Source organism: Fusarium falciforme, chromosome 10, assembly GCF_026873545.1.
Source record: "Fusarium falciforme chromosome 10, complete sequence".
NCBI classification, from domain to species: Eukaryota; Fungi; Ascomycota; class Sordariomycetes; order Hypocreales; family Nectriaceae; genus Fusarium; species Fusarium falciforme.
The window spans coordinates 962,334-985,361 of record NC_070553.1 but is presented as its reverse complement, the minus strand read 5'-3'; the positions used below and the strand labels follow the sequence as shown (position 1 = coordinate 985,361).

The 23,028-nt window shown below is 52.4% G+C and overlaps 7 protein-coding genes and 1 pseudogene across 8 annotated transcripts, besides 1 other annotated feature; 3 read left to right on the top strand and 5 right to left on the bottom strand.

Moving 5' to 3' along the window:
* Positions 1-71: 71 nt before the first annotated feature.
* On the bottom strand, positions 72-2,252 carry NCS54_01219400 (Pyruvate decarboxylase; the record flags this gene model as incomplete). The annotated part of the gene is made up of 9 exons (XM_053157438.1): positions 72-399; positions 450-870; positions 924-963; positions 1,019-1,510; positions 1,559-1,639; positions 1,688-1,851; positions 1,903-1,977; positions 2,028-2,125; positions 2,176-2,252. 9 exons carry the CDS (start codon positions 2,250-2,252, stop codon positions 72-74), a joined length of 1,776 nt encoding a protein of 591 aa, XP_053013413.1.
* Positions 2,253-3,948: 1,696 nt separating this feature from the next.
* Positions 3,949-5,141, bottom strand: NCS54_01219300 (Hypothetical protein; the record flags this gene model as incomplete). Its single annotated transcript, XM_053157437.1, has 3 exons — positions 3,949-4,517; positions 4,617-4,780; positions 5,023-5,141. The coding sequence occupies 3 exons, from the start codon at positions 5,139-5,141 to the stop codon at positions 3,949-3,951; spliced, it is 852 nt and encodes a 283-aa protein (XP_053013412.1).
* A 1,548-nt stretch (positions 5,142-6,689) lies between these two features.
* NCS54_01219200 (MFS domain-containing protein) lies at positions 6,690-8,379 on the top strand (the record flags this gene model as incomplete). The annotated part of the gene is made up of 5 exons (XM_053157436.1): positions 6,690-6,901; positions 6,947-7,092; positions 7,148-7,837; positions 7,903-8,156; positions 8,206-8,379. The coding sequence occupies 5 exons, from the start codon at positions 6,690-6,692 to the stop codon at positions 8,377-8,379; spliced, it is 1,476 nt and encodes a 491-aa protein (XP_053013411.1).
* Positions 8,380-10,347: 1,968 nt separating this feature from the next.
* NCS54_01219100 (Hypothetical protein) lies at positions 10,348-13,749 on the top strand (the record flags this gene model as incomplete). Its single annotated transcript, XM_053157435.1, has 6 exons — positions 10,348-10,401; positions 10,454-10,674; positions 10,722-11,014; positions 11,084-12,235; positions 12,282-12,677; positions 12,734-13,749. 6 exons carry the CDS (start codon positions 10,348-10,350, stop codon positions 13,747-13,749), a joined length of 3,132 nt encoding a protein of 1,043 aa, XP_053013410.1.
* An 84-nt stretch (positions 13,750-13,833) lies between these two features.
* NCS54_01219000 lies at positions 13,834-16,119 on the bottom strand (annotated as a pseudogene). Its single transcript has 3 exons — positions 14,758-16,119; positions 14,120-14,712; positions 13,834-14,071 (listed from the first exon to the last, which is right to left on the bottom strand).
* Positions 13,834-16,119: a sequence feature.
* A 2,288-nt stretch (positions 16,120-18,407) lies between these two features.
* On the bottom strand, positions 18,408-19,430 carry NCS54_01218900 (PKS-ER domain-containing protein; the record flags this gene model as incomplete). Its single annotated transcript, XM_053157434.1, has 1 exon — positions 18,408-19,430. One exon carries the CDS (start codon positions 19,428-19,430, stop codon positions 18,408-18,410), a length of 1,023 nt encoding a protein of 340 aa, XP_053013409.1.
* A 604-nt stretch (positions 19,431-20,034) lies between these two features.
* On the top strand, positions 20,035-20,898 carry NCS54_01218800 (RNase-PH domain-containing protein; the record flags this gene model as incomplete). The annotated part of the gene is made up of 2 exons (XM_053157433.1): positions 20,035-20,336; positions 20,385-20,898. Exons 1-2 carry the CDS (start codon positions 20,044-20,046, stop codon positions 20,896-20,898), a joined length of 807 nt encoding a protein of 268 aa, XP_053013408.1. The 5' UTR covers positions 20,035-20,043.
* Positions 20,899-21,070: 172 nt separating this feature from the next.
* On the bottom strand, positions 21,071-22,703 carry NCS54_01218700 (Thioredoxin domain-containing protein; the record flags this gene model as incomplete). Its single annotated transcript, XM_053157432.1, has 2 exons — positions 21,071-22,501; positions 22,548-22,703. 2 exons carry the CDS (start codon positions 22,701-22,703, stop codon positions 21,071-21,073), a joined length of 1,587 nt encoding a protein of 528 aa, XP_053013407.1.
* Positions 22,704-23,028: the final 325 nt, after the last annotated feature.

The following is a 23,028-nucleotide window of genomic DNA, read 5'->3' as shown; positions in this document are numbered from 1 at the left end:
GTGTTTGCCTGGAAAGATGGCTGTGAATTATCTGCTTCTAATTCTAAACTCGATCCGCACCTGTGAGCCTTCTAAGAAGAGCCATTCACCAAAGCCTGCTTCTTGGCTGCGTTTCTCGCATTTATCAAAGCTATCTGCTTCTCCAAACGCCACGGGTAGTCATACGTCCCCATGAAAATCTCAAGCAGTTGAATCTCCTTTGGCTCAAGATAGCTCGCTGAGTTGAGCACTACCTCCAACTCCTCCCTTGTCTTGACCTCGCGGCTGTTGGCTCGGCCGTTGCGGGAGCCAAATGTTTCGAGGAGTTGCTGGTGACGCCACTGCGAGATGTCGTTGTACTCTTCTTCGGGTCCGTGGATGGCTCTTTCGATAGTGAAGCCGTTGTTGTTGATGACGAGTCTGCGGTTGTCTTAGCTAGATTGTGGTATATCTTCTTGGGAAGTACTTACAGTAGAGGCGCCAAGCCGTGCCGGATCATGGTCGCTATCTCCTGGACAGTCAGCTGCAAACTCCCATCGCCAACTACCAGAATAGTCCGGCCTTTGGGAATGCCACCCCGGGCCTGGATCTCAGACTGCGCCAGTGCAGCACCCAAGCACGAGCCGACCGAGTAGCCTATGGAGCCAAAGTACACTTGCGTGATATATTTGACGTCGTTGGGCAGAATGGCATCGGAGAATCCGAACTGTGCTGTGCCTGACTCGACAACCACGACGTCGCCTGGTCTGGAGAATTGGCCGATACGCTTCCAGATCCAGGACTGCTTGATCTCGCTGCTATCTGCATCGTTTGCGTTCTCCTCGTGAAAGGTTGGTAGAGGAACAGGAGGGATCTTTGCACCCTCGAATGCAGACAGTAGTTTCTTCAACACTTTTCAGATGGTCGTCAGTACCATGGTCCGGATACTCAAAGGCCCGACTTACAAGGCCGCAGAAAGATTTGGTCGAACTTCTGGCCGAATATCTGGAAGCTAGTCAGTAACAAGAAAACAGGCTGTGTTAAAATAGGGTACACGAACCGTACAGCTGTCTGGTTCAAGCATGAGAGACTGATGAAGACCTATCTGTCTGCTGTGGCCTCCAGTATTGCTATCTGACAGGAAAGGACCAAGGTTGATGATGCAGTCGCTCTCCTCGACGTATCGCTTCAGGCCAGGTGTAGACACATCCCCAGCATAAATACCGTTCCAGATCGGCAAGGTCTCGTCAATAATTCCTTTACCCATCGGAGCCGTGAAAACGGGGAGGCTGAGAAGGTTTGCCAACTGTCTCGCTTCCTCAACCGCGCCGTGTCGAGATACCAAACCGTCAACGAGAAGAAGAGGACGTTTTGCTTGACAGACGGCGTTGACGATCTGTTGAATAGCAATAGCTTCTTTTTCGATGTTGATGGGATACGTCAGGTCGATTGGTTGCTCCAGACGGCGAGCAGACACGGGGATGTGCACAAAATCCATTGGGACAAAGATGTACACAGGCAGAGACTTGATCCAGCATTCCCGGATGACCCGCTAGAAGGCATTAGTTAGATATCGTCAACCAGATGAGAATTCGCCTACATCGATTTCAGCCGTCGCAGTATCTGCATCGTCGATCCATGCGTGCGCACACCTGACATGGCTGGAGATCTTGTCAAACACCTGTAACTGCGTCAGACTTTCCATCTTTAAGACATGAAGCAAACTTACTCTGTGGTCAGGATTTGAGCCTAGACAATGATGGATCATGACACGGTTCTTTTGCGCTTCAGTCGGAGTCGTTCCCACCACGTGGATGACCTTGACTTGTTCGGTATAAGCGCCTGCTACACCGTTCAGGGCGCTCATTTCTCCCACGCCCATGGTGGTTGTGACTAAACCCTCTGTAAGCATCGTACATAGTTGCCAAGATGAACAAAGCTTACTTGCGCCTGGGCAATCTTTGACACGAGCGTAACCATCTGCGGCGTATGCTGCGTTGAGCTCGTTTGTGTTGCCAACTATCGGACATGTGAGCAGTTAAAGAACACAGCTGTAAAGGCCAACTCACCCCATCTTAGGCCCGGAACTTGCTTGACGTAGTCGAGCAGTTCTAGGTTCATGTCACCAGGAACGCCCATGATGCTTTCTGTACCCTGCTGGCGAATTCTAACCAGCGGTCAGCAAGAGACTCCTGTTTGATAGGAACCTGAACTCACCGAGTCCAGAGGTACAGCCCGAGAGGGATAGTAGGGGTCGTGGCATCGGATGATACCTCAGCGGTGAGTGAGCCCATGATTGGTGGTGGGATGACATCGAACGGGATGAAAGCCGGCAGTCGAAAGTGAGTTGAGGGAAATCAGGGTGGGATGAGATGCGCGATGCCGCTGTTGTCACAGACTGGTGCAGTCACGGTGAAGGGTATTGGTCTTATATAAAAACTACCAAGCCAAACACTTTGTATCTGAGGTCCGCCAAGGAGTGAGGAGTTGGCCAAGATGCCGAGTGCCACCCGGAAAGTCACGGCTCTGAAGCTGGCAGGCTGCACTAGGCGAAATGGTAGCGCTATTTAGCCTTGGATGCATGCTTTTATAACAAATGACGCTCTGTAAATGCATGCCTGTCATGCGGAGTATGGGGGGTGTATTGCAGCCTACCTGTTTCTCTTCCTAAGAGCTCACAGCATCCACGGTGAAGCAAACATAATTGTCCACCTGCCCATGGAAGACATACCAAACTCATGCCTACCTACCTAGGTAGCCTAGCTAGGCGAATGATGGCTATCGACACCTGAGTTGACGCCGGTCACCTCGGAAATATTCCGCCCCCCTCGGCTATAACTCAGCCCGTCGCTTCCCGGCACCTCCCCACAGACCGGGCATCCCACTCTACGAACATTGATCAATTGTCAGCAAACAAGACGTCCGGAAGCGGGCCTACGAGGCGTGTCTCCAGTACTGCAAGTCCAAGGCCAAGCGCGAGCCTAGTTTCAATCTTCGAGTGTGCGTCAAGTACGTGAGGGAGCACAGTGAGTGTACAGGGTGAGACCTAGACCTAGGGAGCTCGACTCATCTTCACCAGATGAGTATGGACAAGGAAGTTGTAAGAACTGTTGGGTTGTCTTTTAATGATGCCAGAGACGTTCTGTTCAGATTTGCAAATGAATATGACCCCTGCGATTCAGACGACGAGCTGGCTTACGCCAACGACCTGGGCGATGTTGGTTTGGCTTTTAACGATACGAAGGCCTCGAATCAGGCTCCCCATGTGGTGGTTCTCTAGAACCTCATGAGTAAAGGTTCTGAGCTGTTGAGTCGTCGGAGATTCGACGTTCAGGGCTGGGTTACTGCTCAAGGGACAACTACCTATGTCGATCTGCAAGCAAGGGAACGTGGCGGAAAACTCTCCTCCTTATTTTCAACAGACACTCTTACTGGACTACACAAGTCCTACAAGGCGCTTCCTTTATGACCGAGAGGTGATTCTTCCGCAGTATTTCTGCAAAACCAAGTTACCCAGGACTGCTACGGATAGCTTCTTCCCCAGCAAGCACATGGCCAGACAGACCATCAGGATTGGACGATATCTGACACTGTTTGAACAGTTCAGCCCCTTGTTAGACTCGTGGTACAAATAGTTAACCCACCTCGAATTCCTCGGTAAGCCTTACGTGCTAATAGACGTGAAGCCATCTCGGACACCCCGAAGCAGCTTTTTATTGCTCAGATACTACTATGCAACTATATATAGTAACTTAGCTAGTTAGCATTTAGGCCTTGTTCAAACAGCCTCGGACATGGACAGTGTTTATTAAGCATAGTAGAATATTAAAAAGAAATATAATATAAACTACCTATATCCGGAAGGCTTACTTTAGCTTTCTAAATATGACTAGATCGCCTTTCTAGAAAGTATTTAGCAGCCTAACTTGGTATTCGTCTTTCTATCAACATAATCTTAGAAATGGCCACTTCCCAGCATCAACCATCTGTCTACGCACTCGCGCCATTCTGACCTGACTTTTTTCCTCCATTCGTCAGACCATTGGCATAATACTTGTATCTCTCCTCCAATTCCCAGTACTTGTTGAACCCTACTCCGTAGCAGACCTCCTTGTAGCTGAGATTCTGCTCCGGCTTCCCAATAGAAAAGCTCTTCTTCAACGACTCGAGAGCCTCTCTTGTGCTCCTCAGATGTGCAGCCACGAGCGTCCAAGGATAGGCTACGGTGACCATGCCGATGGCAGCAAGATCCTTGGCTGGCATGTTCTCAATGAGGCCGCCCTCGATGATGTTGGCGCAGAGAAGGCCCTTGACCTCCTTGACGGCGCGGATCATTGTGTCTCTGTCGGGAAGAGCCTCGATGAAAACAAGGTCTACGCCGATTTCGAGAAACTTGTTGGCTCGGTGGATGGCTTCTTCCCAGCCGTGGGTATTATAAGAGTCTGTACGCGCTTGGATGACAATGTCTAGTCCTTCATCTCGGGCGTCGACGGCTGCCTTCATACAGATAAAGGCCTCGCCCCTGGAAACGACTGACTTGCCCTTTGTGTGGCCACATGCTGCGGAAAGAGGTTGTTAGTCAAGCAGGATTTGTCGATGATGGTAGGCGGATAAGTTAGACTTACGTTTCGGCTAGGTCTGGTCCTCAATCATGATACCGGCGGCTCCAGCACGTGCAAAAGATTCCAAAGTCCTTTTGGCGTTCATCGGCGAGCCGTACCCGGTATCGCCGTCTGCCATGACGGGCACTGAGACTTGGCGAACAGCCTCTTGGACCTTGTCGCAGACTTCCTGCAGGGCGATATATCCTGTATCCGGAAGGCTGCAATGTAAAGCTCGTTGGTTCTTGGTTATTAGATTGAACTATGGGGGACCATACCCATACGAACTTGCGACGGCATATCCAGCAAGGAAGACGAATGGAAACCTAGCCTCTTCAGCAAGACGCGAAGTCAGACCATCATAAGTACATACATGAGCAGCGATCTTTGCCGGATCACGATAAGACTCGAGGATCATGGTCCTCATGCGAGATGCCTGGATGGGCGGGATTTTGCCACGGACGTTGGGTAGATGAAGAGTGACACACCCCTCAACTCTCCGGGCTTCCCATTCTGCTCCGTCTTGATGGGGTTGTCAAAGTGGAAGGGGTACTCGTGGGTGTTGACGATGCTTGAATTCATGATGGCGATATGTAAACTTGTTTGATGCCTTGGGTTTAGATGATGACATTTGGCCAAGACACTAACATCATGAACATCACAAGCTCCTTATATATGTACGAACGTCTTTGACTCTTTGTGTCTGCAATGACTCCATCTCCGGAGCAGGTTGAGTTTATCCGACGCTCAGGGGGCGAAACCGGCCAGGTCCGGATAGTTCAGGAGATAGGAGTGCCGACTTCCCCGCAATCCTACCCCTTGACGAGAGGGGCCGGCATGTCAGATCACAGCAATTGCCGAGCCCAGTGGTCATGACCTTGGTAGATAGATGTCATTCCGAGCCCGTTCCGACCCTGTTAGCCGTGAATCTCTGAGGTTCGGATCGCATCCGGTCCCCCACACGACGGTTCGAGGCGGTTGCTTTTAAGCTTATTTTGCTCATGCGCTTCTCGATCCCACTATGACGATGCCACCGGGGTGCATGAATGAGGTGCATGAATCATATCCTAGAATAGGGCTACTTTGTTGAATTCGTGATATCAGGGGCGGGGTTGGAAGTTGTGGAGGTGGAAAAAAGCTACAAACGAGACACAAATACAAAGACAATGAGCTCATGCTCTCTTATCGGTACTCAATAAAGCATCGTAAGAATAATAAGAAGGTAAAGAAAACATTCTAGATTCTCGCTTTATTGTGGTATCTGTTGAGATATCTTGCATCAATTTCCTCAAACTAAGGTAGTATCCGCTCATGCGCTTTTCTGTCAGCACAGAGGACAGCCACCGATATACCAAAGACCATCACCAATATCCATCCGAGTCGAACGCCAGATCGTGTACCGCAGCCTTTTACACGTAGCTGCTGACCGATCGATTATCCAAGGTAGATCAAACCGCAATCACAGACGTCTTTGCTTGGCTATACCCCGCGATAGTCATGTCAACACATATGATCATGCAACGGCCTTCGGAGACAACAACAAGTTCATCTAACTTCCATTCGGCATGTGTTGATGGAAAGTGACGGATGGTGACGGTCAAGAGTTGATTGGATCGAGATCTTGAACTTGTGAGCTTGGCGACTTGGCAGACAGCCCATGTACTAATCCAAGGGCGAGTCTTGGCTGCAAACCACCCGGGGCTGTGTATGAAGCACACTTAGAGCCACGCCCGAGCAGTCCTGGCCGTGGGACATTGTCTAATGATTCCTTCCGGATGAACGTCAATCACTGATCTTGAATACTCCCGGGGCTTCTCTAGCCGAATGTTGAGCCCAGCATCCCGGAGCATACCCAAGACGATATCCGAGGGCAGTTCAGCATTGTGGGGGATGCTGACTTGGACGAGTTGGGTAGGAAGCGGGATAATCTAAGATGGACTAGAGGTTCACCAGGAGCTTGGAATTCTAAAAATCCGGGGTAATCCGGGGTGGGGGGCTACGTGCCTGCTGGGGGCTCTCACAAGTATAAGAAGGCTTGAGAATCAAGTACGACAGCTCAGAAACAAGACCCAGCTCACTCACTTCTCTCTTCCCAATCTACTTTATCATCTATTTATTCCAACCCAAACCATGGCGCACCAAGCCCAGGATAACGCCCGTGACTTGGCCCAAACTGTCTCGCATGATGTTGAGAAGTCACAGTGCGTCCACGAAGAACTCAAGCCCGACGACCTTGAGGGAGACACTAGGAGCTATGCTACTACAGCCCCCAAGACGTCTCCTGCAGAGATCAAGCTTGTGCGAAAGCTCGACTGGATCATCTTGCCTACTCTTTGGATCATGTACGTATGCAATAGTTACAAGGAGGCAAAACTGACTGGAGTAAGGTACTGGTTCAACTATCTAGATCGAAACGCAATCACGGTTGCTCGCCTTGACGGCCTCGAGGAGGAGCTCAACTTGACGTCGACCCAGTATCAAACCTCTGTAGCTATCCTTTTTGTCGGTTATATCCTCGGCCAGGTGCCCAGCAGTGAGTACCCGATCTCGAGCCCACTTCAGAGAGGAGCGTATACTGACACCCATAGACATGCTCATCACTCGAATCCGCCCGTCCCTATTCATGGCATCCTTTATGGCCCTTTGGGCCGTCATCAGTACCCTCACAGCCATAGCCAAGGATTTCAAAGGGCTGCTTCTCACTCGTTTCTTCCTCGGCGTTGTCGAAGCTCCATTCTATCCCGGTGCGCTTTATATGTTGTCCATGTTCTACAATAGGAACGAAATCGCCACGAGGATTTCTATCCTCTTTACTGCGAATATTTGCGGCACCGCGTTCGCTGGTCTCATTGCTATTGGCGTTTTCAAGATGAGCGGTGTCGCCGGTCTCGCGGGATGGAGGTGGTTATTCATCCTCCAGGGTATCATCACTTTTATTGTGTCTATCGTTTCCGTTTTCATCTTACCAGACGAGCCTCAAAACACTCGGTGGTTGTCCCAGGAAGAACGCAGCCTCGCAGCTTCTCGCATTGCTGAGGATACGGTCCGTCTCAAGGCCAACACCAACACTTGGGCAGGTCTCGTCGAGGCGCTGCGTGACTCAAATCTCTGGGTTCTGATCTTCGTCCAACATCTACACTTGGCCGCCAGCAATTTCAAGAACTTTTTCCCGACTATTGTCGAAACTCTAGGGTTCTCTCGGAACGTCACGCTCGCGCTGACGTGCCCTCCTTACCTCGTGTCGGGCGTCATCTCCATTGCGTGGGCAGCGAGCTCCGGTAAGTTGACAGCAATACAGTATATTGCCACCCGACCTACTTTTGAAACAGGCTAACCATGTTAGGGCACTTTAATGAAAGAGTCTGGCACATCACGGCTTCAAAGTGTGTCGCAGTACTTGGATTTGTGCTTGCTTGTACAACTCTGAACATTGGAGCCCGGTACTTTGCGATGTGTACATTTGCAACAGGAGTTTACTCGGCGAATAGCATCATCCTTGGTTGGGTATCGACAACCTGTGGGCAAACTAGGGAGAAGAAGGCCATCTCGCTCGCCATCGTCAATACATTTGCGTCAATCTCTGCCATCTACGGTCCTGTAGGTTGTCTCTCTCTGGCTTGAACTCTTCATGGACTGACCTCTCCAGTATCTCTGGCCAAAGTCGAACGCGCCGCGATATACCATTCCTATGCTTGCGAGTGCTGCCTTTTCCATTGGCGCTGTTTTTCTGGCCTGGTTGCTGCGATGGATGCTTGTCAGGGCAAACAAGAAGCTCCTCCAACAATCTGGCGACAGCCGCCCCAACCTGTACCCTTACTAGAATAGCCACGGAAGCGTGTCCTTGTCTAGTTGACAGCCACTTTCAGCTGTTGTCCCAGACGCGCGTCTAGTAGAGGAGGAGTGACATTCTCAACATGGGGTCCTTCCCTAGCCTTTTGGAGGATGGTACAGCTCGGTTAGAATTAAGTGCAGTTCTATGAGTTCCCCTGAATCAACGTCATTGTGAAAGATGCAACTTGAGAATCATCTTGACTCGACACCAGCCGTCTCTTGACATTCCGAATACCGAGGTTTGGCTCATGATATCATCGCTATATGGGGGGCCATCGCTAAAACGGTAATCGTTACGAGCCTAACGTGGGAGGCCTTTCCAGCCACGACTGCACAGCCACTCACGATGGGCTGAACAGGGGTAAATCTACCTTTTGCGATGGCGATCTATCCATTCCAGCGTGAGATGACGGAGGAGGTCCCTCCCTGGGCAGCACCGTTGCTGTCGCATCCAGAGACAGCCACGATAATATCGCTTTCGATGGATGGACCCGACAGGGAGGTTAAAGTTGTTTCGCCCGGAGGCACAGACACCTCATCCCATGCCCAGACCATCCACGCCGAGATTGATGCGATGATGACCCTTCCCCCCTGTAAGATAAGGATAAGGCTTCCCAAAGGAGAATCCCGACCGTGAATCCTGGGCTTCAGCTCTCGAACATGTCCGAGGGTGGGCTTCAGCTTCCTGCATTTGGTGATGCTTGCGGCAACGCCGTTTGAGGCGCAGCACCAGCAGCAGCAGTCAGGCTCTGTGACGTGACGTCTCTTTGTGAATTATTGACAGATGATGAAATGTGTGTTCTTGGCTTTCCCCCATTATCTTGCCGTGTCTCTCTCGCCTTGACTCGCCACATGCGACATCAGATCATCAAGGAGCCACAAAAGCAATTCGTAGCGCGGGATCGTCGACGAGAACAGTCTGTGTGAGATTCTGATCCGCGGGAAAATGGCGTCGTTTGTGCCTATCCCAAGAGTCTAGACCACTGAGGACTCGGGGACCTGTTTGCGCAATTGTCACCTCCTCAAACCCTTGACCGTCTCCATGGCGATTTGGATTGGATTGGACCCTGGTTTTTTCGTTATCCAGGGCTGCAGCTGCAGGAAGGGCAAAGATGATGATTGGCGTCTTTGCAGGGGACACGGAATGGCTTACCGGGCAGCGTAGACCCCTGTTTTTTTTTTCATCCGGGTTGATTTTTTAGCTGATTTTGATCATCGCGAATCACATTTCAACAACGCTCAACGCCTCCTCTCGCCCAATTTCCCACCTTCTCCATCACCTCCATCACACCCTTTTTCTTTTTTTTCGTTCCCTTTACCCAAGATCGGGTACGTGTGGTTTCCCCATCTTTTTGACTTTCTCCCGCTTTCCGCACCGCCAAGACATTGCTCAACGGGCCACCCTCCCAATCACAGCGGGAGGCCTGCCCTGGACCTGGTCAACGGACGAGGGGATTCCGAGACATTTCTCCATGGATCGGATCGAGCTCACCTGCAGTGCAGTCCCGGCCCAACTAATTTAATGCCCCGCGAGCCCCTGTTTTTAACGGCTTACCTGCCCACACACACCTGTACCCGTACCTGTGCCTCTACCCGACGACTTCAAACTCCCCTTGGCAATCGCGCTAAACGTGTCGGGTCCTGAGGTGTCAAGAAGTCCGCCGCCCGCTCCTGCTGTCAGCCAACGAACCAACAAGGCTCCATCTCTCAGAAACATCCATCCCACTTGGACATTGACTTGACATTCATCACGACGTCACCTCCAACTACACACGAGCAAAGCTATTACTGCCTCTTGTAGGCATTCAAGCTATGCTTGACTCTCTCGCCATTCTTCTCGCGCCCTGACAATGCCGTGCCGCAATCGTCGACTGTCGCTGCGAGCTATCATCACCAATCGCTCCATCCTCGTTTCTAGACAGTCGGATCCTGCTCTCGCCGGTCCGACAGTATCATCATGACCTCCAGCTGGGCCTCCCTCTTTCCCAGGACGGACTTTCAGTTCGGTGTTGTGCGTCTCATCCACCACTCTATCCATCATCGTAGTGTCTAACTCCTCCCAGGAAGGCGATGATTCCCGTGTCGGCTCTACCAGAAATGGTGGCAGCGGAGGCACCCTCAGCGCCAACAGCAACGAGAAGTCATCCTCTCTGCAATCCCTCGGAGCTACCTTTATTCCCGTTGTTATCTATGCTACCTGCTGCTTGCTCTTCTTCTGCTGCTTTCGCCGGAAATGCGGTAGAGTCTATGCTCCTCGGACAATGCCCAGTCTGAGATCGCCACAGTACGAAACCCCGGATTCATTTTATATGGCCTACTGACTGTCGATAGCCCGGCAACTCCAACCCTCCCCAATGGTTGGTTCAATTGGGTCGTACCCTTCTTCAAGATCCCAGATACCTTCATCCTTAACCATAGCTCTCTTGATGGCTTCTTCTTTCTGCGCTACCTCAGGGTCTTGCGCAACATCTTCCTTGTCGGCATCTGTATTACATGGCCCATCCTTTTTGCCGTCCACATCACCGGCCACAACGACGTCAAGCAGCTTGATCTTTTGACCATTGGCAACATCAAGGACCCCAGGCGCATGTGGGCACACGTCGTCGTTGCGTGGCTATTCTTTGGTAAGTGATAGACGATGCTTACTCGACCAAACAGTCCAGTCACGAGAATACCCAATCTAACCAATGCAGGCTTTGTCCTCTTCACAATCAGCCGAGAGTGTATCTACTACGTCGGCATCCGCCAGGCCTTTCTCTCTTCACCTCACTATGCCAAGCGTCTATCATCCAGAACCCTCCTAGTCACCTCCATACCCGAACGCTATCTCGACGAAGCTCGAATCCGGAAGCTCTACGGCGATTCGGTCAAGCGTGTATGGATCCCCCGAACAGCCAAGGCCCTTATCAAGCTCGTGGAAGAGAGAGAGCAGACGGCACTACGACTGGAAAAGGCCGAGATCACGCTCATCAAAAAGGCCAACATGGCCCGCAAGAAGCAGATGAAAGTCCAACCACCGACCACCTCTTCTTCTGCCGAACCATGCGCTGCACCCTCCAATTCCTCCATCAGGACAGAAACCGACAGCGAGCAGCCTCGATCTAGTGGGCCTCGTGTTGAGATTACCGAAAATGACAACACCCAGAACGAGAATGGCCAAGATCAAGGTTTCAAATCTAACCTGACACAAGTGTCTCAGACCGACACACACGACTTGCTCGAAAAGGCGGCTGAAGATCCCGAGTATGTCCACCCGTACGGACTCAACCCAGACCTCCCCGATGTCCGTGGATCCGTGGCTGCTCAGTGGATTCCAGTCACCGTCCGGCCCCATCACCGACCCCTTCACAACTTTTTCCGACGTGTCGATACCATTCGATGGTGCCGCAAGCGACTCAAGGAACTCAACCTCGAGATCTTCAAGCTACGCCGTCAGGTTCGTCGAGGAGATGGCCAGACTCTACCCGCCGCCTTTATCGAGTTCGATACCCAAGAGAGCGCCCAGGCTGCCCACCAAGTAGTGGCTCACCATCGACCTCTCCAGCTTGCACCGCGTATTTTAGGTGTCCGTCCTGATGAGGTTGTATGGAGCTCGCTGAGGATGCGTTGGTGGGAACGAATCATTCGTCGTTTTCTCATCATGGGTTTGGTCACAGTCGCCATCATCTTTTGGTCGATTCCGTCCGCTTTTATCGGCATCATCTCCAACATCAAGTTCCTCAGCAGCCTCCCCTTCCTCACCTGGATCAAGCTGCTACCCGGTGCTGTTACTGGCTTTCTACAGGGATTCCTGCCCGCCATTGCATTGTCGTTCTGGATGTCGCTGGTCCCTGCGATGCTTAGATGTATGTTTCATGTCCCCCGTGATAACCCCCCTTCTAACTTGTGCAGTCTGCGGTATCAGGGCTGGCATCCCGTCTATGGTGTTGGTCGAACTGTTTACACAAGAAGTCTACTTTGCATTCCAGATCGTGCAGGTCTTTTTGATCACGACTCTTACCTCGGCGGCCTCGGCGACCGTCATGACCATCATCAAAGAGCCGTTGAAGACACCCGACCTTCTCGCCGAGAATCTCCCCAAGGCGTCCAACTTTTACCTTTCGTATATTCTCGTCCAGTGCCTGGCCATTGGCGCAACTGGTCTGCTACATATCTTTGAACTAATTCGGCATTATGGCTTTGCAAGGGTCACGCAGATTCCGAGGATTCGTTTCAATGTTTGGTATAAACTGCAGCCTCCTCGATGGGGTGGTATATACCCTATTTACACCAATATGGCCGTCATCGGTAAGTATTGGCTCCAGGATTATCTCATAAAGGAGGCGTGGCTGACTCTATGGCAGCCCTTTCTTACACATGCATTGCTCCTCTAATCCTCATCTTTGCCTGTGCTGGAATGACATTTGTGCGCATCATTTATCGATACAATATTCTCTACGTCTTCGACTCGGAGATGGACAGCCTGGGCTTGTTTTATCCGAACGCCCTGATCCATCTCATCGTCGGGTTGTACTTGGCCGAGATCTGCATGATTGGACTCTTTGCCCTCAAGTTTGCGTTCCCGCCCATGGTCATGATGCTCATCTTCCTCATCATCACCGGCCTTGTCCACCTATCCCTCCGCGATTCGATCTCGCCGCTACTCACGAACCTCCCGCAGACGCTGTCGTTGGAGGAGGAACTGCAGCAGGAAGAGAAGGCGGCGGCAGAGGCAAGGCTGCAGGAGGCTGTCGAATCAGGCCAGGCCGGCACAGGCACTGCTGCCAGTTATTTCGATACAGAGCAGAATTTTGGCGAAGAAGAAATGGAAGACGCCCCGAGCGAGGACGAGGACGACCATACACACGAGGGACCCCAAAGCTCAAGAGCAGTCGAAGGAGCAGGTGGCCTCAAGCTGCTGACGACCGAATGGATCAAGTCGATGACAAAGGAGAAGCTAAAGACGGAGGCGAAAGAGGCGGAACAGGGGCCCGTCATGAAATTTCTGAACAAGTGGATTCTCGTTCGTGGGAATGAGCCGTCCGAGTCCGATCAGCCCCCGACGTTTGTGAAGCGATTCTTTCACCCCGAGATTTACGAAGACTTTATCGCCCTGCGAAAGCTGATTCACGTTGAGGATCAGCCCGAGTTTGACTACGAGGTGGACGAAAAGCTGTCCAATTATTGGCCACCCGAGCTCTGGAGGCCCAAGCCCGTTCTATGGATCCCGCGAGACGACGCCCGTGTTAGTCGACAAGAGGTGGCACACACAAGAAAGATTACGCCCATCACGGATGTGGGCGTGAGTCTTAATGAGAGGGGACTGGTTGTGGTGGATGTTGAGGCAGCACCGTTCCCGAGACTGAGGCTGCTGCACTAATCAATCGGTCGTACATGATGTAATTTATGATGGAGCTTGTCACGATACCCTCTTTGGCATATAAGCGTTGTTTAGTTGCTATAATTACAGAAGCGCCGATGGGTGCGTTGTGTTGAGCCCTTGGGTGTCTGGTGAACTGGAAATCTCGGAGTAGTAGGCCTCGTCATTGGGTTCACGTCCTAGAAAGTTGGTGAGACTCTTGAGCTCTGGCTGACTGCCTCCAGGTTGCAGGACGAGCTGACGGTACTTGAGACCTGCAGCCTTGTCCATGGGGTTTGCTTTGAATGCGCTGACCCATAGATCTGTGGCGTAGACTTTGGACCTGTGACTGTGAGTGCATGAGGTGAATGCCTGGGATGTGAAAGCTTACAGGGCATAGGTGAAGTACGCAGCATCGTAGCCTCTAAATGGATGAGCAAATGAAGCCTGGCCGATGCTGTCTTCTCTCCATAGCCCCATGATCTCCGACTTGCTCTTATTCCAGAGCTCGGTGGTGTCCACGGGATGGCCCTCCTCGGCGTTGTGAATGGTAAGATCAAACAGCGCAAGAAATACTTGGTGCAGCATCGCATGCGCTCCATTGACATGCTTGGTCCTCGCGAGATCTAGCGCCAGCTTTTCCGGCAGCGTCTCACTTGGCCTCGCCCGTTCACCCTTCTGACTGTCCCAGAATGCCAGGCCTTCTTCATTTAGGTAGCTATAATGACGGCCCAGACGACGCAGGACGGACGGAACCCAGATCCAGCTCTCGAGAAGAATACTGGGGATCTCGACAAAGTCGCGGGCGCAGCCGTGCTGGTGCGTCGTGCGTGTTACAAGCTTGTGGATTGCGTGACCGAGCTCGTGGAACATTGTCTTGAGCTCCGAGTGCATGAGGAGCGTTGGACGGGAGGGCGTGTGGATGAGGGATGTTACGAGGGAGGAGGAAGGGTAGTGGCGCGTGTTTTCGGGGGTTGTGAAGCCCTGGGGATGTTAGTATGGGATGCGTATGGAGATGGGCGTACTTACTGGTTGGATGAGGGAGCTGTGAGCACCCGAGTATTTACCCTCTCGCGCATAGAGGTCAAGGTACAGGTATCCCAAGAACCCTCCGCCCTGCTCCTCCGAATCCCAAGCTTCATACACTGTGACATCCTTCTGCCATGTCGGCGCATCGGTAGGGACAAAGACCATGCCAAACAATTCCTCAAAGATGCCGAGCATGCCCTTGAGACTGTGGTTGACCTCGAAGTACTCGGAGATGAGCAGCGAGTCGACAGAGTATCGCTCCTTTTCGAGGATTCGTGCGTAAAAGGCCCAGTCCCATGCGTTGAGTCTGGATGCATCATCGATGTCTTCGTCGGTGCCGTGGTCTTGGATGTACGTCTTTTTGATCTTGTAGAGTGTCTTCATTTCTTGTTCGGCAAGTGGTTTGAGCTCTGTTCTTAGTCTCTCGAGTCTTGCGATGACGCTTTCGACGCTCTTGGCCATTTTATCTTCCATTTTAAGAGCGGCGTGTGTCTTGAAGCCCAGCATTCTCGCGGTGCTGTTGCGCAGCTCCACGGCTCTCTCGAGTCGCGCCACGTTCTCGGGGAAGCGCTGCTCCTTGGCTGTGAGAAGAGCCTTGCGCGTACGAGGACTAATAGCATGCTTCATGACCGAGATGAGATGGCCCTTTTTAAATGTGACTTTGAGCTTCGTGCCGTCCTCACTGAGGGTCATGGCATCCAGGATGTTGGAAGGGACACCGGCCAGTTCATCACGTGTGAAGTAGATGCCCTCGTCGGATTCGCTGATAGTTTTCCGTGCTGCTACGAGGACTTGGTTGCGTTCTTCAACAGCTTCCATGTACTTTTCCCTCAGGGCTTCATCTTGGATGCCTGCGCCTGTGTTTTGATAGGCGCGGTGTGTCTTGAAGAGCATGTACGCCGACTCATCGTCTAACGCTTCTTCACCACGTTGATGTTTCTCGTATACGGCTTTTACGAGGGATGCGACGTCTCTGCGCATGAGGCCCTCGGCGTTGGCCTTGAGGGTCATCTCTTCGACCTTGCGGGACGCGTCGCGAAGGTCTTTGTCCTCGGAGACGGAGCTGAAGAGACGGGCGATGAGGCCAGACTTGGAGACATGGTGGTCATGATGCAAGATGGGGAGGAGAAGGTTAGAGAAGGTGGCAGTAGAGGTTGTGAGTGTCGAGACGAGGCTGTCTTCGAGGGCAGTTGTGGAGGAGATGTTGGAGGATGTCTCGGCGAGGAGAGCGGAGGGTGTCGTCGTGAAGGAGGGTGGTGACTGAGGTGGTTTCATTGTGGAGGATAGAATGCGGGGGATCATGTGTTGGAGGCGGGGAAGTGAGCGAAGCATGAGATGAGATGGAGTTGTTGAGGCAGGTGAGGCTGATGATGTCAGGGTAAAAGCGGAGAGAGGTAGTGGGTCTTGGTGTTTCAGCCACTTTGAAGAGCAACAATTCTTCCAATAATGCAATCACTTTATTGTACTCCATACACCAACAACTACACCTTTGGAACTTCAAACCCTCCCGTCCTCCTAAATACCTGATTCGGATCATAGTCGGCAACCATGTCCCTCGCAAACTGCTGCCCCGGCAACCTCAACCTCTCGTAAAAGTCCTGATAAGTCCCCGCGCTGTTCATGAGCAGCGGCACGTACATGCCCTTGATGTCACCGTCCGAGACCATGTCCTGCGTGATATCCCACGTCGCGTCCGTAACATTCTTGATCAGATCGTTTATGCGCTTCTGCATCTCGTCGTATCGTGCAATCGGCTTCAGGTCCTCGACTTTGTGTCCGAAGAAGCTGAAGCTAGCTTCGATTATTATGCGGTCGTGGTGCTTGGTCTCCATGTCGAGCATATCGTGGCCTCTGTCGTGCGCTGCCCTCGCGGCTTGGTGTGTCAAGGGCGTGTAGCTGATTTCGGAGATCATGCCGGGGAGGATTTGGACCATGTCGACGACGCTGCGCCAGTGGTTGTAGATGCCCACGAGGAGCTCATCGCGGTATGCGTTTGGTGGGTTGGGGATCGTCTCTGTTCCGATGACGGTAATGCGGTCTTTTGTTACGAACCTGTCGTTTTCTTTGATGAGATCCGAGTAGCTTCGGTCTCTGCAGGTGTTTCTGTACGGGTCGAGGAATAGGAAGGCTTGAAATAGTGTCGCCGCCTTGATCGTCCAGTCCATCTGCCTCCCATCGTAAAACGCATGTAGCACCCAAATATCCAACTTGTCCTCGTATATCCGCCTCGCCTTGAGCATGATGGATGCTTTTGGATCGCTGTTATACTGGGTAAACTCGCGTACCGCCGTTAGAATACGTCTATCGACGTACTCGTCTCTGTGGAAGAGCATAACGCCGCCCCAGACTATCCCCTGCTTGAAGCCCTGCATATGGAACGAGGTAACAATGCCGTATCTGTTTCCGCCGCCTCGAATAGCACGGTAGAGGTCTGCGTGGTTGACGTGGTTGGCGATGGCCATGGATCCATTGGCGAGAACGACTTGCATCTCGAGGATTGACGAGGCTCCCCAGCCGTATTGCTGCGTGTAGAAAGAGAGGCCTCCCCCGGTGAGATACCCCCCAACGCCGATTTGTCCAAACCTCGGTGTAGGCAACATCCATCCTGTTCCTTCGAGTCTAGGGATGACGTCGTTCCATATCGCTCCCGGTCCAAGATCAATCTGTCCAGACTCGGTGTCGAGGATGACATGGTTCATCTTTCGCAGCGAAATAAGCGGCCCGTTATCCACGCTTGAGAAGAAATCGTTTTGGTTAGATCCTCCTGCTTTTATGGCGAAATTGTGATCGCTCTGACTCAGGATGGTCATGATACCGCGGACCTGATCGGGGTTGTAAGGGTACAGGACACAGGAGGGTGTCCTTGACCTAGCGGCGGTCGAATGGTAGCTCAAGCGTTCGTCTTGGTACTCTTTGTCCATGGGAAAGGCGATTTCTATCGTCGTGGTGTTTTTGATGGAGCCGCAGACATCTTTGTTGTAGTCTGGTAACATGCGTTGTGGTATCCTACGGGCGTGGGCGACAGCAACGAACAGGGTCGCCAACAGGGGGAGACGCATCGTGGGGATTGTGTGTGATCATGTTAGATTGTTGTTTTCCCCTCTTTTTGTTGTGTCCTTTTGATCTTTATCAACGGTTCTATATTAGCTTTCGGCGTTATGTGTTGAAATGTTGAACAAACTTTGAGATCTCGTACGTGTAGGGTAGGAGTTGAGGCGTTCACGAGGTGAAGAATGATCGGGTTGATGAACATGGGGAATGAACAAAACTATAGAGAGAAAGCTTTTGTTAATAAAAATCTCCTTTTAAATATCAATGCGAGATATTGGTGGTCACGATACCTCCAGCTTCTCGGACGAAGCTGCAAGGTCCGTAGGTAGATTATGACGATGTGAAGTTAACGAGACACAGTTGCAGTTGTAATCTCTTCAAAGTGATGGCATCAAGGTTTCGCTTGAAGATCCTCATCGGCCATTAGATAATTGGCATTTAGTCTCTTGGAAGGGACTCCAGAAAACAGCTTGCGTGAAATGAGTGATGTCTTGTTCATGCTACTTTTCTTCGACCTGGTATCTACACAACGCCCCTCAACACCTCAACTACAATTATTTCACCCAACTCCAGTCACCCCCAAACCACTTTTCAATCATCTACTCCATAACCAGCACGTTCCTGAATCGGGGCTTTCCAGCGATCAGACTGTCAACCGCATCTTGAACCTTCTCAAACGGATACCTCTCAATCATGCACTTGACATCGTGTATCATGGCGAACCGGATAGCCTGCTCGCTGTCGATGGCGTGACCGCTCGGCCAGCCAGTCACACTCGCTCCCTTGGCGACAAGAGCTGCACTGTCAACCTCGACAGGTCCAACAGGCGCAAGGCTCAGTAGCTTTCCCTCGGCCGCGAGAGCTCCGACAAGAGGTGTGATGGCCTTGGGGTTGGGTGCCGTCTGGACAATGATGGAGGCTCCACCGAGCTTGTTCAATTCAGCTGCCACATCCGACTTCTTTGTGTTGATATAATGGCTGGCTCCGAGCTCCTTTGCAAATTGCGCCTTGTCGTCGCCCGAGGAGAGCACGGCGACTTCGTAGCCCATCTTGTTGGCGTACTGAACTGCGAGATGGCCGAGACCTCCGAGACCCTGCACAGCAACGAGGGCGCCCTGCTCAACGTGGAGCTTGCGCATTCCGTTAAAGACGGTGACGCCAGCACACAGCAGGGGAGCTGCCTCTGCGGGATCAATCTCCTTGGGGACGCGCACGACGGCTTCGGCGCGGAGAAGGACGTACTCGGCGAAGCCTCCGTCACGGCTTACACCGTTGACAGCCTTGTTGCTACACATCTGGAACTGAGCCCTCTGACACTGCCGACAGGTCTGGTCATGTCCACCGTGCCAAGGACCACCAACACGATCTCCATCCTGGAAGCCCGTCACGCCCTCGCCGATCTGGACGACGTTGCCGACAATCTCGTGGCCGGGGACTCGGGGGAAGACATCACCCATGTGGCCGGTTGCGACGCCTACATCGGAGAAGCAGACACCGCAGGCGAGGACCTTGACAAGGATCTCGCCTCGGGAGGGTTGCTTGAGGGGGACCTCTTGGAGGGTGAAGGGGCCATTGGCCTTTTCGAGGATGCAGGCCTTGTAGGTTTTGGGGAGGGAAGACATGATGAAGTTTGGATCAATTGGGTTGAGACTTGTTTGTTCAATTGATGGATGAAGCTTGATGCTCAATAGTGAATGATACACAACCTTTACACCGGGGAAAGCCCATATCTTTTATATCAGCCAGACACGACCAGAATCATATCACAACATATCATCCCCACCAACCAGACACAGAATAACAATCAACCTGCCTGTCTGAAACTTTCGGGTTCAATCACCGCAAACTCCGTGCCCCTCACTCCTCAGATGCGGAATTATGGTCTTCCAATCGTCACCGACGAGCGGCCGAAGAGTGACATCACGATGTCGACAAGTCCGATCGGTCGGCTGCTCCCGCTAGCGTCTTTTGCGTTCGGAGATCAGAGCTTGGGTGCCAAGGGCCGGGATGAGGCATCGGATTTGTTGAAGGGGAGATGTTCCAAAGCCGTAGAGTTGATCCGATGGTTTATCCGGAATATGAGAGCATGAGCCACAGTCAGCCACCAATGTCACAGCATTAGCCACAGCATCAGCCACAGACGGGCATCTTCCAAAGAAATTTCCCCCACCATAAACTTCAGCCTTTCGTTTGGCGATCACTCAAAAGCTCATTTTGCGCAAACAGCGAAAAACAATGCCTCTCGACACATCAACATATTCATTAGCCCTCCTGCGCGTAGACGGCCGTCGCTGGAACGAGCTCCGCCGTCTCAATGCCCAGATCCGCACCCAAGATGCCGCAGATGGTTCATCATACCTCGAGATGGGCCACACAAAAGTCATGTGTGTAGTGATAGGTCCGTCGGAGCAGGGGCAGCAACAGCGACGTGTGCAGACAGCGCAGAGAGATGTCGCCGCTATTAATGTGAATGTGGTTATTGCTGGGTTTTCGAGCGTGGATCGCAAGAAGAGGGGGCGCAACGACAAGTGAGTTATAGATGTGATGCTGAAGGTAGCTGTGCTAACTCGTTGTAGGCGCACTCAAGAGATTGAAGTCACAATTGCGAATGCATTCGCCTCGAATCTGCACACGCATCTGTTCCCTCACTCTTCAATCACAATCTCCCTCCACGTCCTCTCCCAAGACGGCTCTCTCCTCGCCGCCCTCCTCAACGCGACGACCCTCGCCCTCATCGACGCCGGTATCCCCATGACGGACTACATCGCCGCCTGCACAGCAGGCTCAACCTCTACATACGCCGCGGGCGACGACTCGGCGGATCCTCTGCTGGACCTTAACAACCAAGAGGAGCAGGAACTGCCGTTCCTCACTGTCGCGACATTGGGAGGGAGTGACCGTGTGGCTGCGCTCGTCTGCGAGAGTCGCGTGCAGGTCAGCCGTCTAGAGGGAATGTTGGTAGTAGGCGTAGACGGGTGTAAACAAGTGAAGCAGTTCCTGGATCAGGTAGTGAAGGACAAGGGCGCCGAGATGGTTCGGGAGGGAGCGGCCGAGAGGAGCGACGCCATGGACGTCATGTTGGATGAATAGATTTTGATACCTGGGTGGCATACGAAGGGTTTTATTTGGTTCAGGCAAATATCCATGGATATATCGGAGTTTTTGTGTTTTGTTAGGTATGGTACAGGTTTGTCTCCGCCTTTCAGTAAAAAATCATAGTGTCACAAAGCTAATGCCTACATTCTCAAGATACCCAACCCCTTTACAGCTCCTCGTGCACAATCTTTTGCTCCTTGGGCTCAGCCTCGGTCTTGACTTCAGGTGAAGCTTCGGGTTCAGCCTCAGCCTCAGGCTTCTTGGTCTCTGGCTCAGTCTCAGCTTCAACCTCAGGCTCGGCCTCGGGCCTAGCCTCAGTTTCGGCTTCCTTCTTGGCCTCAGCCTTGGTCTTTTCCTCGGTTTCGACCTCGGCCTCCTTGACAGTCTCAGCCTGCTTAGGGGCTTCGGTCTCAACTTCGGGCTCAGGGTCGGTAGCCTGGGTGGCCTCCTCCTGGGCGCCTTCGGCCTTGGGCTCGGCGTTGAAGTCCTCGGGGAGCTTCTTCTTGGCGCCCTCGCCCATGCGAATGGCATCAACCCAGTTCTCGACACTGTGGAGGCTAAAATCGCCCTGGTACTGACGCCACCAGTTGCGGCGTGTGTTGATGGCGATCAGGTTAACCTCGTCGCTAAGGCCAAGAGCCTTAGGAAGAGTTGAAGCAGCTTCGCTGTCGCTGGGAATGGAGATGAAGGGGAAAGTGTGTCGTCCGCCGTGGAAATACTTGGTGTTGAGATGAGACAGCGAATCGACAGCCTTCTCGCCAGCTTCGCCGGGGGTAAAGACAAGGATGCAGGTGTGAGACTTAGGGGCAAGGCACTCCTTGGTGAGCTTCTCAAGCGAAGTGATGGTGTCGATGGGAATGATGGAGGGGATGGCAGACTCAGCAGCTTCAGAAGCGGACTCGGGCTCAGCAGTAGGCTCCTCCTTGACGGTCTCGGTCGACTTGCTCTTCTTGTTCTTGGCTCCGTTGCTCTTGGCCTTGGAAGCCTTGCCATTGTCGGGAGCAGGGTCAGGGTTGGGCTGAGCAGCCTGGGAGAGGAACTTGACCATGTCCTTCTTGACGAGCTCCCCGTCGTAGAGGACAGGCTCTTTGCCCTCACCTGGGATGAGGACAAGAGTTGGGAAATCCTTAATGCCAAACTTCTTGACCGCAGCCTTCTCCTTATCACGGATCTGGGCCACAGAAATGACATCGAGGAAGTCAATGGCGATACTTCGGATGAGAGCGCTGGTAGTTCCCTTCTTGGTGAACAGGATAGCCTTGGGCTTATCACCACCCAGGAAAGAGTCCAGATCCTTGTCGCTCACTCGGGTGACATGGTTGTTGATCTTGCTCGAGACAGCCTCACTGATGGCACCAGCAGTTCGCTGACCCTGGTAGTCCTCAACAACAGGCTTGCCGTACTTCTTACCAGGACGGACAATCTTGAGGGTAGGGAAACCCTGGACGCCCATGGAGCCGCAGAAAGGCTTGTTGGCGTCATCATCGCAGTCAATGGCCGCGACCTTGGCGAGACCCTCAAGGTTCTTGGCGGCCTTTTCGTAGGCGGGCTTGAGGTTCTGACAGTGGCCGCACCAAGGGGCGTAGAACTCGACGATCTGATTTGTCAGCGACAAGTATGAGCATTTGTGAATAGAAACATACTGAAGTGTAGTTGGACTTTGCAATGAGCTTATCATAAGTCTTCGCGTTCAACTGCAAAACGGGCGAGTTCTTGGTGTAGATGGCAGCGTCAGCCGCGGGCAGAGCCGCCAGCGCTGCCGTCAACGTCACCAGCAGAGAAGAGGTGGGGTTATGCATCACGAATGCTGAATCAGGCGACGAGGTGCAATAAAGGGAGAAACTTGGATCAAAAGGCCAAATAGAGGAGAAGAATCTCTTTGTGCTCCAAGGTCAAGGCCGAGGCCAGGTCAGCATCTGTTGTTTGCCGTCGAATGCAAAGTGGCATCTTCGGAATGTCCAAAGAAAGAAAAAGCCACCTGGTGCCACAGTGCAATGTGAAGCTGGGGGTATGCAGGTCTCTGATTGGGCGAAGGACAGCTCGAGCCACCTGTGGCGTGAGCTACCAAACCTGGGGAACTATGTGGCGCAGCACCAGCCACCGTTACGTCAAGTTAGGCAGGCA